General features: G+C 39.7%; 1 protein-coding gene across 1 annotated transcript in view; it reads left to right on the top strand.

The window, feature by feature from the left end:
• The window catches only part of kl-2 (dynein heavy chain 2, axonemal kl-2), a 638,176-nt gene that overhangs the window by 267,059 nt on the left and 353,549 nt on the right, over positions 1-17,568 (top strand). The window contains exons 34-36 of the mRNA XM_068229141.1: positions 2,691-2,882; positions 10,630-10,772; positions 16,805-16,942. Coding sequence (XP_068085242.1) covers positions 2,691-2,882; positions 10,630-10,772; positions 16,805-16,942 — 473 coding nt within the window. The remainder of the gene's footprint in view (positions 1-2,690; positions 2,883-10,629; positions 10,773-16,804; positions 16,943-17,568) is intronic.

Below are 17,568 nucleotides of genomic sequence, written 5' to 3'. Positions count from 1 at the left end.
GCTGCAGTCTCTTAAGTGTGGCCAGTATCCAGTATTCTGGAGATAGTGGGTTCGAACTCCACTGTCAGCAGCCTTGAAGATGGTTTTTTGAGGCAAATGCTGGAGCTGTACCTTAATTAAGACCACATATGCTTCCTTCCCACTCCTAGCCCTTTCCTGTCCCATCATCACCATAAGACCTATCTGTGTCGGTGTGACATAAAGCAACTTTAACCTCTCAGCGTGGGAAGTCTTTCACTACCTGGCTACCCTGTGCTGCGGGAAGAGTATAGCAAAAAGCATGCTATGAGTGCAGGCTCTTAGTTAATCAGGCATAAATGACAAGCAGTTAAATTAATTTTACCAAAATGTTCAGTATGTTGTTGGTGCATTAACAATTATCTAAGGTCAGTGAAGTGGAGGAATCTTCTGAGCTTTCAAATGGACCCAAAATATGGCTGAACTAGATATAGAAGTTGCTAGTACCCGGATTTTTTGAGAACTAATGTCTCAATACAGGTTTCTGTACTATACTCATTAACATACACAATGCAAAAACTACATACATTTCCTCCACAGTATTTGGTACACAATCATTTATCCTCAATCAGAATGGAAATATCGTACCGTGTGACCGCATGCGATGTTGTGTATCTGCCTATACTACTATCATGTTTACGAACTCGACTGTAGAAAACAACTGAAAATTTTCACACAGGACATAAGTAGTTATTTGTAGCATTCTGAGACACATAATTTGCCGTAAACATTTCCCTTTTCCCTCTGTAATTATCCATGTCTTCTCACACAAACCCACCATCAATAACATTACGGCCGATATTTTCCCGTGTATCAAAAGCAACATCAATGTCACCATCATTACTTTCACTCTCAAATTCTATATCCTAGTCCTTGCTTAACGAAACGAAGCTTTCTGTATCATCATTCGGTAAAACATAGTTAATTTCCATATTCGCGATCACAAGAAAACATTTAGCTGCCATGATGTCAACTACAGAACTTCTTGGTTTTTCAGACATGATATATCACACGTAATCGATAAATACTTGATAGATATACGCATCAAATGAAAGATCGATGCTTCATCTATAGATATATCTTGCTACATTTGTAATAGTTCAAGAAATATTCGCTAGATAGAAGCACAAATCGGAAGCTGCTACGCGCGTGCAATGTACGTCACTCCGCGACAGAGAGCGTTGGGGAGTCTGCGTGCAGTGTATGGCACTCCACGTTGAGAGGTAAAAATTTTTAAAAAAATTGAATGCAAGCGTGCAAGTGTGTATGCATTGTGTTGTTCAGGTTCTGACTGTCATTTTGTGGGATGGAGTTCCACGCCTGTTGCACTTGGTGAGTCAAATCAGCAATAGTTAATGCTGGTATTGGATGACTCTGGATTTGTCGTTCCATAATGCCCCATATGTACTGAATGAGCGAATGGTCTAGTGATCTCACAGGCCAAGACAACTGGTTGACACTCTATAGAGCACATTGAGTGGCAGCACCTGTAAGAGGACGAGCGTCATCCTGTTGGAAAACACCCCCTTGAATACTGCGAATGAATGGTAGCACAGCCGGTACAAGCACCAGTCTGAGGTACAAATCCACTATCAAGATTCTTGGGATAATGGCAAGGGTGCTCCTGCTGTCATAGGAAATCGCTCCCTGGACCATACTTGTGGTGTAGGTCCAGTGTGTCGATGCCGCAGACAGCTTGGTTCCAAGTGCTCACCTGGACTCCTCCTTACCAACTTATGGTCATCACTGGCACCTGAGAGCAGTAATAGGAAAAATTTGTGATGCAATTAGTGAGTTATTTTTATATAGATTTAATGCGATGAGAATTGGGACTTTGAATTTACGATGTGCTAAGTGGGAAAATATGTTAATGAAAAATGCACTAATGAGGTTTCACTGTATATAGATTTATTCAGAGAATAAACACTTCACCCATGAGGATATTGCCCATGAGGACAAAGTATATTAAATACATTATAACTATATAAATGATCTCTCAGTATTGATAATGAACCTTTCAAGACTTTGAAGACCATGTTTTTCATCAACAACTCTGGTAGTAATCCAGTGCGGAATTCTTTGAAAAACTTAGAAATTGTTCCTCTTGCACTGATTATGAGACCTATCACCTCGATGTTATCCAGTCTGTATTCATGTTGCTAGAAGGAGATAGTTGGTTTGTAAGTTGTTTTCTTTTCCTCTTGTTCTTCACTGGGCTGATTAGCATGCAATTCAAACCGAGCCATTGTTATTATTTTTTAAGGCTATCATGAATCCTACGGGTACTGCCGTTCTCCGACTAACTACAGATCTCTTCGCGCACTGTGTAACCAGTGTCTCCCAGTGAATCCCCTCTGATTATCGTTGAATGTCACAAATTCTTTTAACCTGCAATTTAGAACTCTCTCAGTAACCCTATGTAAAACTGAACAGATGGAAATGGGCCTCCAATTTGATGCAACCTTGTTCATCTCCTGTCTTGTAAATCAAAAAGACAGCATGGGGTATATGTGATCATGAGAAATTCATTATCCATTATTTTAAATATTTAATGGCCTAAATATCTTCATAGATAATGTAACATATCTATAGAAGTATAGAGAACAAGGAACTGTAATAAGACTCAGGTTTTTTTTTTTTTTTTTTTTTTTTTTTTTTTTTTTTTTTTTCAGGATTAGCACAGACAGGTGCATGGGGATGCTTTGACGAGTTCAATCGTATCAACATTGAGGTTCTGTCTGTCGTGGCCCAGCAGATCCTTTCCATTCTCCAAGCACTGACAATGAATCTCACACATTTTATCTTTGAAGGCTGTGACACCAATTTAGTATCAACCTGTGGAATATTTATAACCATGAACCCAGGTAAGTAATATTTGTTTATTAGTTTTGAAATCCAACTTCTTAAAATGTGTATGTTTGTGAGTGTCTCTCCAAGATTTTTAACAATTTCCTGCTGAGATAAAAGTAAAACTGTACAATTGTACTCCATAATCTTAAAAGCACAAAATATTAACAGCAGTTGTGTAAAAAATATTTTTGTTTAGGAGCCTGCCTGGTGGCCATGGTCATTAAGGCATCAAGTCTTAATATGATCTGACAATGTGGTTTGCCACTTTGAGTCCCAGTTGTGAGAAAACTATTCACCATCAAAATGTTGGCCTGTAGGATAGAAAAGTTGGTGGTATAGAATTCTAATCACTAGATTGTGAATCACAAGCCTGGGGTCAATTCCAAACTTCCCTGTGGTTGTATCAATCAATCAATCAATCAATCAATCAATCAATCAATCAATCAATCAATCAATCAATCAATCAATCAATCAATCCTTCACTGCTGATCCGTATTTAGAGCAGTCACCCAGATGGCAGATTCCCTATCTGTTGTTTTCCTAGCCTTTTCTTAATTGATTTCAAAGAAATTAGAAATTTATTGAACATCTCTCTTGGTAAGTTATTCCAATCCCTAATTCCACTTCCTATAAATTAATATTTGCCCCAATTTGTCCTCTTGAATTCCAACTTCATATTGTGATATGATTGGAGGGCGTATTATACTGCTGGTGCTCATGTTTCATATGTTGGAAAGGGACATTAAGCCTTGAGTAGATAGACCCTTAGTGTTATTCAACAGTTGTAGGCCTTGCACCGACACTAGGTTTCACCCTCTCCCTACCTCATTTACATCATCATCATCATCATCATCATTGTTGTGTCTGGCTCCATGGCTAAATGTTTAGTGTGCTGGCCTTTGGTCACAGGGGTCCCAGGTTCGATTTCCAGTAGGGTTGGGAATTTTAACCATCATTGGTTAATTTCGCTGACACGGGGGCTGGGTGTATGTGTCATCTTCATCATCATTTCATTATCATCATGACACGCAGGTCGTCTATGGGAATCAAATCAAAAGACCTGCATCTGGCGAGCCAAACTTGTCCTCGGACATTCCTGGCACTAAAAGCCATACTCCATTTCATATATTTTTAAATCATTGTTGTCACAAGCTACACGACACACAGCATGCAATGGACACAGAAACACACACAATAACTTTTGTGGCATAGTTCGTGAGTGCATTGCTTACGTAGCATATCTACGAAATTTCAGACTGCTACGATCATTACAGCCCGTTCTGTTCTGCGCTGAATTGTGGACACTCAATATTATGAATACTTGGACTAGTTTAGACCCTTATTAACTTGGGTCATCTTCAGCCATAAAACCCAAAAATGAAAAGAAAATCATGCAAATACAGCCACCAATATAACCCTTAACTTAGCATGTCTTGAATTTGTTGACATAAGGACATTTCTAAGCACATACAGGCCTTAGCTAGACTGATATTAAACCAGTCATACAACTGAAGTCTAATGGAGTTAGTGACAGCTTATCCCCATGCTGGTAAAACTTGAGTCTCAATACATAAAAATAGTGTAGATGAATATAAAACAACACAATTGAAAACGAGGTGAAATGAACACATTTAAACTATTATCTATGATGCTGAAGATTATGACAATTGTCCTTTTAATATATTCTTGAATTTTGATTTATCTTGATGTCAGTTGGTCAACATGTACAGTATGTAAGAAACATTTTTGTTCCAATAAGTTGCACCTTAATGAATAAAATATATATTTATAAATTATTGTAGGACTGAAGGTGGCTTATTACTTATGACGTTGTTTTGTTTCATTGTTTACTGTGCAATATATACACTAGGGAACACCACTTGCTCAATACTCTTTGCATTTTACTTTCAGTGTTTTATGTTACTGATAGCACTGGTGCAATTTTCTGCTATTATTTGACTGGTTTGATTCTTACTGTAGCTGTTGAGTTAAGATTTTAGATGTATGATCTCACTGTTTCAACATGCCAATTGTAATAGCAATACAAAATGTTTTATTACTGGTAGTGGAGAAACTAGAAAGCCCACCTGGTAGTCATGATCATTAAGGCGTTGAAGTCTAAATGGTCTGACACTGTGGTTAGCTGGTTCAAGTCCCGTTGGTCGAAAAAAAATTTCACAATCAGAATGTTGGCCGGCAGGGTAGGGGAGGTGGTGGTATACAATTTTTAATTACTAGATTGTGTGCCAAAAGCCTGGATTAAATTCCAAACTTCTCCGCAGTGTTCATATGGATTGAGGGCATATGACGCTGTTGATGATGATGATTTGTCTGTTGCATAGAGACGTTAAGACTTGAACAGACCTCTTGGTGCTATTCGACAGGAGTAGGCTATGTGCCGGCACCTGGTTTCACCCTCTCCTTTCTACTATCATATATCACGTCATTCATTTCATCTCATTAACTCCTCTGATGAGGTTGACATCAGGAAAGGCATCCGGTCATAAAAACCTGCCACAACAGATTCATCTCACCTTATACCTTCTTCTTGCTAGGGGCTTTACGTCGCACCAACACAGATAGGTCTTATGGCGACGATGGGAGAGGAAAGGCCTAGGAGTTGGAAGGAAGCGGCCGTGGCCTTAATTAAGGTACAGCCCCAGCATTTGCCTGGTGTGAAAATGGGAAACCACGGAAAACCATTTTCAGGGCTGCCGATAGTGGGATTCGAACCTACTATCTCCCGGATGCAAGCTCACAGCCGCGCGCCTCTACACGCACGGCCAACTCGCCCGGTCACCTTATACCTGACCCCGTAGAGAAACGGGACAGGGGTTGGATAAACGAAAGTGGAGAAACATGTTGCTGGAATAACTCAAATAGCCCAATGTGGCCAATAATGTTAATAATGATAACAGCATCATCCTCTCACGACGACGGTATATATGGCTCTGAATAATTTTGAAAAAGATTTTGAACAGGTTGATCACTAGGTTTATCGTTCTATGTGGATTTTAGTGCTAAATAAATTATCCTGTTCCTGATATATTTCTGTTTTTATAAATATTTCCCAAATGAGAAAGGGCTACACTATGAGCTAATAGTATACTAGGTACCAGATAACCATTTTCCAGGGGCATGGCAGGAGAAATAAATTAAAATGTTCCAAAATGTTCATAAATATTTAAATCTGGGAATGCACCTGGCCATTCAGCCATTCCAAAAAGTCAATATTACCGTCTCGCAAAAAGCAGTTTTATTGCATTCACCTCAAAGTACAGTAGAAGTCCGCTATAGCGAGTACGGTATATAACGAGAACTCCGTTATAGGGACGACTGTTTTCTGCCCCTTCAAAATTCCTATATTAAACTGTGTATCATCCTTCAGTTACAGCAAGAGCCCTATCACTGATGCATCCGTTATTACGAGCGATTAAGCGCGCGCGATTTTTCCCGTTACCGATATTTATGCACCCGGCGATGATATTGCATAAGATTAATTACCTTCGGCATTGTTTCCTCGCTATGTGCACTAGCGAGTTCTCTCTTCTACATTCGAAGGCGATGTCGGAGTCAATTAGTAATACCCATCAGCAGCTGTTCCGTAAAGAAAATTTGAAATTAAAGAGAACATATTTTCGTAATAAATGCGTAAATAACGTGTCCGATAACGGTTGTTAACTCGTTAAAAATTAAGGCTGACTAAACGACTGCTTAATTTTGAGGCTAAATACTGCAATTACGTAAGAATGGGATACACCTCGAGATATGGCATGTGCTTAATTGATTTCAGAGGTTAGTTTATATTTAGTCGCGTCTGGTTAAATTACGGAAAGGCTATTACGAAAATTTATAGCGAGAAGGTTATCATTTCTCTACTGGCGCTTGAAATATGTTTTCATCATACGTATAGTACAGTTAAGTTAGTATAGGTTGACGCTGTTTGAATAAGAAAACTGAAACGTTTGCAACAAAATGAGATCGATCATCTTCGGTATAATATAGTTTTCTTACTTTGTGCATTTGCGAGTTCTCTCGACATTCAAAGGCGATGTTTGAGTAGATTAGTAATCCCCATCGAGTGCTGTTCTTTAAAGAAAATTCAAAATGAAAGAGGATAACATGTTTTCGTAATAAATGAGTAAATAACATGGCCGATAGCAGTTGTTAACTCATTAAAAATAAAGACTGAAGTAAACGATGTCTTAATTTTAATGTTATATACGGAAATTAAGTAAGAATGGGATACGCCTCAAGATATGGCAGAGTACATCACTGATTTCAGAGGATATTTGATATCTTCTCGCGTCTAGTTAAATTTCGGAAAGGCTATTTACATGTAAATTTTTTACGAGGAGGTTATAATTTCTCTAAATGCGTTTCAAATATGTTTTTGTGATACCATATGGTTAGGTTAGGTGACGCTGTTTGAAGAAGAAAACTGAGGTGTTTGCCACAGAAACCTCTGGAGTGATATCGTATTTCTCCGAATCCAAGACTGTTTTTCTTCTCAGAATCTCACGTGAAAACTCAAGGGTTGTTGCATTCGCGGCCTAATAGTAAGTTAATGGATACCACTGGCAACTACCGCGGTAACCACGCTGCTTCTTTTCACACGTGCACAGAACTCGTAGACAATAAACGACCGCCTCTTTACTATACATCTATACATACATCTATACATACTATACACCGGTTGTACAGTGTAACGTCACTGGATCTCAGGAAATAGTGAAGAGAGAATGGTGTTCCATTGGTCTCTATAAAAACATTTCTCAAATCTGCAGAATGGCACCAAAACATGCGACCCTTCGAATTCTTAGAAAGGCAATGGCTACTCAGTGGCGGAGTTATAACGAGTCTATTGTACTTGATGCTTAGTAAAATTAAGTTTTATAGACAGCAGAAATATTTTCGTGATGGATAATCGTATTGTAAAGATATGTGGAAAAGGTATTGCCGGCAAATTTTCAACAGGTTCTAGTCGATATTATAATGCCAATTTCAAGTTAATGGTTATTAAACACTCGGAAATGTAGAATAATTATGCAGCCGCAAGAAAATACGGCAAAGCCTAACTAAAGCAAATATTTGGTGTTAGCGGTGAATACAAAGAGCTAAAAAAATGCCTACTGTACAAAAAATATTCTGTGGTCCGCAACAAGGAAGGACGTTTTAAAGAAGTCGAAGATGAAATTGTGAGGTATGTGCACGAAAAACGCAAGGGCGGAATGGCCATACTGTGGCGCAATAAACTTGTTCGTTGACCTTCAACGTCCGCGATTAGGCCTATACAACGCTAGCCGCTGAATTTGGCCGAACCCGGCAAGCGAGACAAGCATGTAGTGGTAGCTGGTTATATCTGACACTGAGTAAAAGTAACAGTTTTATAGACAGCAAGAATAATTTTCTGATGGATCGTCATATTGTAGAGACGCATGGAATAGATATTGCCGGCAAATTTTCAACGGGTTCTTTTCGGTATTATGATGCCAATTTTAAGTTAATGGTCCTTAACCCGTGGAAATAAAGAATAATTGAGCAGCCCCAAAAAAAGAAAGAGAAATGCGGCATGACGAAAGTCAATGTTCGGCGTCTAAAAAGTCTAAAAATGCGTAGGCCTACTGTACAACAAGGCATTCATATGATTTTACAAAGTACTTTTTGAGCCTGATTTAAATTTTTTGAAGGAAATAGTGGGGTTCATCTTCGATTTGGAGAAATACGGTACTATATTTTTTTCAGAATGAAATTAAACATACACTTTCATATAGTATCGGATTTCGTAAAATAACAAACAAGTAAGCCGTAGTGTGGATATCATCTGCAGAAATCCAAGATTTTAACAAACTGATTGCTGTTTCATAGTAATTTTAATGTGCATGGGGGTTTTTCCGACTTATGCAAAAATCTGATATAACGATAATCCGTTATAGCGAGTAAATTTTTCGCTGTTATGAATTCTCGCTATAACGGACTTCTTCTGTATGTGCTGCGTCAAAGAGGAAACAGATGTGTGCTGGATCAAGAGTGTTAGCTGGATTTTACAATAAAGGGAAAACATTTTTCTCAAAAACTGTAGCACTGAAATAATCACCATTCCAGAATTATCCTCCTCCTTTCATTACTCACATTTTTCACTCTTTGCTGTGAAATTCATCCTTCAGTTTGGTTTTTTCAATAATTCCTTATAATACTTATCATGAATGATATTATCAATGGAAAGAGCCTGCACTCTGCCCTTTTGGTAATTATGTCTTCTGACCTTCCACACAAAGAACTCACCACTTGGTGCCAAATGCATAAAATCTTCTATATCTCAGTTACAGAGGTAATTGCAAATCCACAAATGCTCTTTAATGTTTAACACACTTGTCATGAGTTTAAAGATTTCATGGAAGGGTAATTCTGCTCATTCCCGAAATCATCTTCAGTTTCACGTGGAAAAACCTTTTCCACAAGATTTTTCATTGCAACATCTGCATTACTTTGACACCTTTTCCTACTGCTTTTCATTATGTCTTTGCTCTCTTGCAGATGTTCCCAAGATTGGCTTTTGTCCAATTTGTGTTGTACACTTATCATATCCTCTTTTCCAGTTTGCTGGAACCCAGTGATCACTTCATCACAATCTCTCAGCATCCACTTCTGATTAATGTGCATGAGCTTCCATAGCCGTATTGTATACATTTACACCTTCAAAAATATTGTATTGCCTTGCTGGGATTGCACCTCCTGACATTTGTTGGGAGATAGAGGCAAAGAACAAGAAGAAAAAATTGATCCATCTGAATCTCACCCTCTGTATGATCACCAACCAACTTGTCCATGTTTGACTTCAAGGAAAAATTTCCTCAGAACAACGGAGGCTCTCGTAGGGACTGCACACCAAGTCTGAATTTGTAAATGGCGATGGAAGTTTAAACACTTAGAAGACTGGCTGACTCCAATTGAAGAACTCCCTCCTAGTCATACAGAAGGTTGGCTAACGTGGAAATCTCTCAATAGATTGTGCTCAGGCATTACAAGATGTAAATATAATCTGTTGAAGTGGGGTTTTCACGTCGACTCGCTGTTGTGTGATTGTGGTTCTCCACAGACAACGTCTCATCTTCTCCAATGCAAACTGTGTCCAACTTCATGTACTACGGAAGACCTCATGCAAGCAACATCTGAGTCCCTGAAAGTGGCTAACTATTGGTCAGCAACCATATAAGCTTGTTTTTCTGCCAACGCAGCATCTATTTTTCCAAGCACCGTGCTCAACAGGAAGTCACCTATAGAGTCCAGATCTATCATATTGGAACCTCTGTTTTTTAATGTTACGTTATGATGGTTATTGTTATATATTTGTCTTTTGGTTGTACAGTTTGTATTTATATATATTAGTGCTTCTGATACAATAAATAAATCTAATAAGATATGTTGCTCTTCAGTATCATTCAATAAGTTCATCACGCTTCATCAGCCACCCTGAAATGAAGAAACATTCATATTAACAAGGATAAAGTCATACTGAATGTACAACTGTTGGTATTCTCCAGAGATGCCTGGAAAAGGGTTATGTGCCACCCAAATTTAGAATTTATGAAGGAATGAATTCTCATCTTCATAGGTCAAGATTAGAGTATATGAATTATTATTTTCTATAAATGCCATATTTCAGTGATTATGTTAGAGATCTATGACTTACAGTTAAGGTTTCCTTAATTTATTTTTTCTACTGTAACTCCATTATAAGATGCTCTCATCTCGTTCTAGGTTATGCGGGAAGAACTGAGCTACCTGACAACCTCAAGTCCATGTTCCGGCCCATTGCTATGATTGTTCCAGACAGTGCCATGATTGCAGAGATCATTCTCTTTGGAGAAGGCTTTCGTGACACTCGAACATTAGCACATAAGGTAAAACCAGTGATGGAAAAAGTACAAAAGACAAGTAATAATTGGATGAATATTGAATATTCACTACCGCATTGTAATCGAAATCGACTTTCAACATATTAGGTTGTGTTATGTACATATAATACGTGTTGAAGAGATGCTAAGTACAGAACAAAAATGGCCAAATGGACACTAGTGGGATCCAAACCCACAACCTCCCAATTTCGCATTGGTTGCTCTACCATTGAGCTATGGTGGCCTAGGTCATATTTGTTCCTTAGGAAAGGATCCAAGCTACAGGTCTGGCACTATTGCCATCACACTGTAGAGTGCGTGCTAGTCACCCTTGTGGGTCAAGTCAATTAACATTGAATTTTCACGACCGCATTATAATCAAAATCGACTTTCAGCCTATTAAACCAGTAGCTTAGATCGTTTCCAACAGAACAAATGGTAGAGCAACCGACACAAAATTGGGATGTTGTGGGTTTGGATCCCACTGGTGTACGGTTGGCCATTTTTGTTCTTTACTTAACATCTCTTCAACATGTACTAAATGTACGTAACATGACCTAATAGGTTGAAAGTCAATTACAAGTAATTGGACTGAATTACAGTTAACTCAGAAATATTTTACTCAATTACAGCTACAAATTACTTTCTCAACAAATAATCAGAAAAACTATAATCACAATTACTTCACAGAACATCAATCATAAGAAATCGCTGACTTCCCCCCCCCCCCCCTCCCGACTGAAATGATATCAAAAAGTGACTGTCACCATATGACACCTTCAAAAACTTTCAAAATGATTTTTTTCCCATGATTTGTATTTAAGCAAGTGACTTTTAGCATTTCAAATAATTTACCATTTTCTTTACAAAATAATTGTTTCTTAAAATTCTCATCGCTAAGCCTCAACCTCTTGGAGAAAGACACATCTTTGCATTTACTGAAAAGACACACTACAGGAGCACTTGATGTGTGTTTAATTTTGAGAACACCCCAGCAATGATGGATGTAGTGTAAGTTTGATGACTTTGGGAGTACTGCAGAGGTAAGAAAGTAGCTCATCCAGAACTAATGAAGCCACTGGTTCTGCTTTAGTAGAGCTGAAAAAAGTTAACTTCACTTAATTTTTTCCTTTTTCTGATTCAACGTGTTGTCCCAAACAGCCCCAGATATTTCATTGGTGGAAATTGCTTCCTGTTTCAGATGGAAAATGGCTTCTATCTTCTCTCCTCTGAATCATGAAAATTTCAATGTAGGAATCAAACCTTTGATTAATTTTTCTGTTTGTCGTGAATGAGGCAAAGCCCTTTTTTTATATCCCACTGAAAACTTGAAAGATCACATTTCAGAGATGTCGCCCAATAATAGGTAGGTATTTACTGATCTTGGGCACTGAGCAAGTGGTTGCGTGGTTTGTTTCTCGTAGCTGTCAGCTTGCATTCGGGAGATAGTGAGTTCGAACCCTGCTGTCAGCTGTGGAGCTGTACCTTATTGAAGGCCACGGTCACTTATTTTCCTTTCTTATCCAATCATCACCATAAGACCTATTTGTGTCTGTGTGACATAAAGTAAATCTTAAAAAATTTAAAAAATAAAACTGAACTTGCGCATGTTACATCCACTAGAAACCAAAAAATGGGCAAATGATTAGCTGTATCTTCTTCTTTCCTGGTCATATGTGTGCCCACAATGGACACTCCCAAGTACCACTTAGGGTCAGCTCTTCTGATGCACCGGGCGAGTTAGCTGTGCGGTTAGGCTCGCGCAGCTGTGAGCTTGCATCCAGGAGACAGTGAGTTCGAACCCCAATGTCGGCAGCCTTGAAGATGGTTTTCCGTGGTTTCCCATTTTCACACCAGGCAAATGCTGTAGCTGTACCTTAATTAAGGCCATGGCCGCTGCTTTCCCACTCCTAGGCCTTCCTGTCCCATTGTCACCGTGAGACGTATCTGTGTCGGTGTAACGTAAAGCAAATAGCAAAAAAATTGCTCTTCTGATTCTTAGAGAGTACTCCCTGCAGATGATTAGCTGCATCACTAAATAAAACCCAGCATACAACTTAAAATTTAAATTTTCTACAAAAAATGCAATAAACATTTTCTTTGTACTGTAATTCTAATGATTCTCTAGGAAATAACACCTTTTTATGTCAAGCACACAATCAAGAGCTACTGCTGGACAAGCACTGTTTGGCTGGGTTCTTGCCCCATGTGGATTGGCCACTAATATACTGTACTAGTAAAGATACTAGTTCTGCTGTAGCAGAACTTAATTTTTTCCTGTTTCTGCTTCAATGCATTTTGCTCCAATAAGCCCAGATGTTTCATATGTGAAAACTGCTTCCTGTTTCAGAAGGAAAATGGCTTCTTCCTTCTCTTCTCCTCCTAGCCATCAAACTAATCACAGAGTTGGTAATAGAAAGGAACAAATGAGTGCAATTCAAATTATACTTTATATAGAAAAACAGTGACAGTTCAGTGTGAGTAGCAGGAGAAATAGAAATAAAAACAAAAGAACAAGGATCATCTCTACATCTTCACATAGTGCTCTTCCTATAGATTGGTTCTCTCCTCATCACTTCCAATTCTTCTACATCCATTTCTCAGCCTCTTACAAGCTTGTTTCCACTTGCCAGCTTCATCAGGAGGGCAGACTTCAACTCACATTGAGGGTCTGCAGTGTTCTCCCCAGAAATATTCGTCAGCCGAGCGGCAGGAATGAGTAGCCTGGTGAGGAATACCCAACGTAAAAAATGAATATATTAAAATTACAGTTTATCCCCCTCAGGCTATTAACAATATCAGACAGATAAGTTGAATGAGCATGTGATTCTGTGCTAATCCAGACACCGCTCGCACACAACACTAAATGAGAATCAAGCTGAACAATTAAACTCCATTGTAACTGGTGCAATTATGGTGACAATAATGAAGATTTGCCATTTAAATAAACAGATTTACAGTATCTGCATTTTAATTTGGAGCACCCAGTGACTCAAAGATATATTAATATCATGTAACTAGCACATATCTAGGTTATGTTAGCTGAGCAGTCTGTAAAAACAACAGGGCAGTGAACTCATTAAAAAGGTCCTAGGAAGAACTCTGGGCCGTCTCGGCAGATCTTCAATCTTGATATGGGAAGTGAAGAATAAAAAGAAAGCTGGATAAACAAAGGAAAAAGTAAGATACAAAAAGTAAAGATGAATGGAGTTGGTAAAAGAATAGGAACACAGGACAAACACAAAAGGAGGATAGGAACCCAACAGGTTAATATAAGTAGGTAATGGAAAGAAAAAACAAGTGATATTCAAGTCATATATAGAGAGACAGGCACAGTAAATTTGTTCCTTTTATTGTTCCTGTCTTTCTATATATAATTCACTGAGTTGTTGACTAAACTTATTTCATTACCAGCTTCTGAATGGACAAATGCCGCAAAATTTCCTGCAACCTCTCAGTAGTGCGTGCAACGCCAAGGAGATGCCCTACTGCATCCTGCTGTTGGTTTTCAGTCTTCAGTGAGCTTGAAATTTTAGAACAAATCTTAGGATCATGCCCTAAAGATGAACTGCTTATCAGCATAAGGCACCATAGTGGGAGGACTGCATTGGGGAAAAAAGTACCATGAGGTCCCTTGTTTGTCATTGATGGCTCCATGAGAAGGGCTAATATTGTTGCCATCAATCATTAGTCAGGCAGAGGAATGGTTCTAGAGCCAACCATAATATTCAAGAGATATGTAAACCAGGCTGACAAGGTGGACAAGGAAAAAAAGGGCAATTTACAAACTGTCTCTTCCATACCTCTCTGAACATTACAGCATATGGCACTAAAAATGGACAGAAATGGGTTTACTGTTTGTGAAAACAGAGGCAGCATCTCTAAATTCACATTGAATCACCTAAAGGATCTTTAGATTACCCTAATTCTTTAAAGAGTGTGCTAATAAGTATTATTAAACATTCACTCAGCATACTATAGTGTATTAGCATCCTTATTTTAATTAAACTTCCAAACTTCCAGATGTCTTCGACCAACCTTCATGATTGTCTTTTACCATTTTCCAGAACTGCTGTTCCTGTATTAACACTTATTTTTTCCAGCAATGGCCTGAGTAGCACTTGGATGCAGAAACAGATGCCTTCTTTCTAAAAAAAAACACAAAGTGGAGATTTTATTAAATTAAATACTAAAATACTAAATACTTAAATACTAATTAGGTTGGACTCAAAATTACAGATGCAGAGAACAAGAATATACACTGACCGACAGTGACAATGCAACACCAAGGAGGAGTGGTTCGAAAGGGATGAAAGTTGGGGAAAAAACAGAGACGGCACGGATGATTAATTGATGTTTATTTCAAACCGATATGCAGGTTACACAATGCGCACGGCATCGACTCAGTAGGATGTAGGACCACCGCGAGCGGCGATGCACGCAGAAGCACGTCGAGGTACAGAGTCAATAAGAGTGCGGATGGTGTCCTGAGGGATGGTTCTCCATTCTCTGTCAACCATTTGCCACAGTTGGTCGTCCGTACGAGGCTGGGGCAGAGTTTGCAAACGGCGTCCAATGAGATCCCACACGTGTTCGATTGGTGAGAGATCCGGAGAGTACGCTGGCCACGGAAGCATCTGTACACCTCGTAGAGCCTGTTGGGAGATGCGAGCAGTGTGTGGGCGGGCATTATCCTGCTGAAACAGAGCATTGGGCAGCCCCTGAAGGTACGGGAGTGCCACCGGCCGCAGCACATGCTGCACGTAGCGGTGGGCATTTAACGTGCCTTGAATACGCACTAGAGGTGACGTGGAATCATACACAATAGCGCCCCAAACCATGATGCCGCGTTGTCTAGCGGTAGGGCGCTCCACAGTTACTGCCGGATTTGACCTTTCTCCACGCCGACGCCACACTCGTCTGCGGTGACTATCACTGACAGAACAGAAGCGTGACTCATCGGAGAACACGACGTTCCGCCATTCCCTCATCCAAGTCGCTCTAGCCCGGCACCATGCCAGGCGTGCACGTCTATGCTGTGGAGTCAATGGTAGTCTTCTGAGCGGACGCCGGGAGTGCAGGCCTCCTTCAACCAATCGACGGGAAATTGTTCTGGTCGATATTGGAACAGCCAGGGTGTCTTGCACATGCTGAAGAATGGCGGTTTACGTGGTGTGCGGGGCTGCCACCGCTTGGCGGCGGATGCGCCGATCCTCGCGTGCTGACGTCACTCGGGCTGCGCATGGACCCCTCGCACGTGCCACATGTCCCTGCGCCAACCATCTTCGCCACAGGCGCTGCACCGTGGACACATCCCTATGGGTATCGGCTGAGATTTGACGAAGCGACCAACCTGCCCTTCTCAGCCCGATCACCATACCCCTCGTAAAGTCGTCTGTCTGCTGGAAATGCCTCCGTTGATGGCGGCCTGGCATTCTTAGCTATACACGTGTCCTGTGGCACACGACAACACGTTCTACAATGACTGTCGGCTGAGAAATCACGGTACGAAGTGGGCCATTCGCCAACGCCGTGTCCCATTTATCGTTCGCTACGTGCGCAGCACAGCGGCGCATTTCACATCATGAGCATACCTCAGTGACGTCAGTCTACCCTGCAATTGGCATAAAGTTCTGACCATTCCTTCTTGGTGTTGCATTTGCTCTGTCAGTCAGTGTAATTACCACCCTTGTTAAGAATCACAAATTTTCAACTGAAATGATGCGCAGAAGGCCTGTGGAGATTTCATATGAATTGAGAACACTGCAATCAGAACGAATGAAGAACTACTGGGCAGATAAGGAGAATCAAACAGTACAGCCTTCAAAGGAAGAGTATACATGGAAGACTCAAGTAGTCCAATGTGGCTAATAAAGTTGATAATAATAAACTTAAAATGCAAAATTTTGAAAATGGTCGATATTAAGTGCATATTGATTTTCTTATGTGTCTAATGATGTAGGGTAAAATTTACCACATTTTGTTGCTGTTGGTATCCAAAATAAAGCCCTTTACATGTTAATTTATGTAATGTATAGGTTTATACGCTGTACTGTTTGGCCATCCAACAACTGAGTAAGCAGGATCATTACGATTTTGGACTTCGAGGACTTGTGTCTCTGCTGAGGTACGCTGGACGCAAGAGACAAATGTTCCCTGACCTACCTGATGAAAAGGTACAGTATATACAATATATTATATTGTTTCCTTATTTATACTTTCTCTTCTTTTTTCTTTTTTTCCTATAATAAATAAGCCCTTATTTTGACTTCACAGAATATATTTTTATGTCTTGGTGCATCAGAAATCAGTAGTCCAAGAAAAGATGAATGAAAAGAAGAAGGCGTGTAGAAACTGGGTTTCACGAAAGACTCCAGAGAACAGGGAAAGGTATGTCATAGTGAAACATGAGGCTAAGAAAGCTGTCTCTAAAGCTAGGCACAGTCGCTCTAATGGCGTTACAACACTGGACTCGAAGGAGAGAAAACTGTCTCCGACTGACCAAAGCTAGAACAAAGTCAGCACAGGATATTAAGCACTATGTATGGATAAAAGGGAAATATGCTCAGCAATTACAGGATGAAGAGGACATTCTAAAATGTTGGCAAAAACACTTTGAAGAGATTTCCAACACTGAGTTCCCACATCCTCCTATTCTAGAAAGTAAATCAACAGCAGGTCCTATCTTATACATCACATCAGAGGAAGTCACCAGCACCATCAGGAGTATGAAGAACCAAAAAGCACCAGAACCAGGATCTTCCAGCAGACTTCTGGAAGTTGCAGGAATTAAAAGAACCCA

This window comes from Anabrus simplex, chromosome 9 (genome assembly GCF_040414725.1).
Source record: "Anabrus simplex isolate iqAnaSimp1 chromosome 9, ASM4041472v1, whole genome shotgun sequence".
Taxonomy (NCBI): Eukaryota; Metazoa; Arthropoda; class Insecta; order Orthoptera; family Tettigoniidae; genus Anabrus; species Anabrus simplex.
The sequence above is the reverse complement of the archived record's forward strand: the minus strand, read 5'-3'. Positions and strand labels throughout refer to the sequence as shown.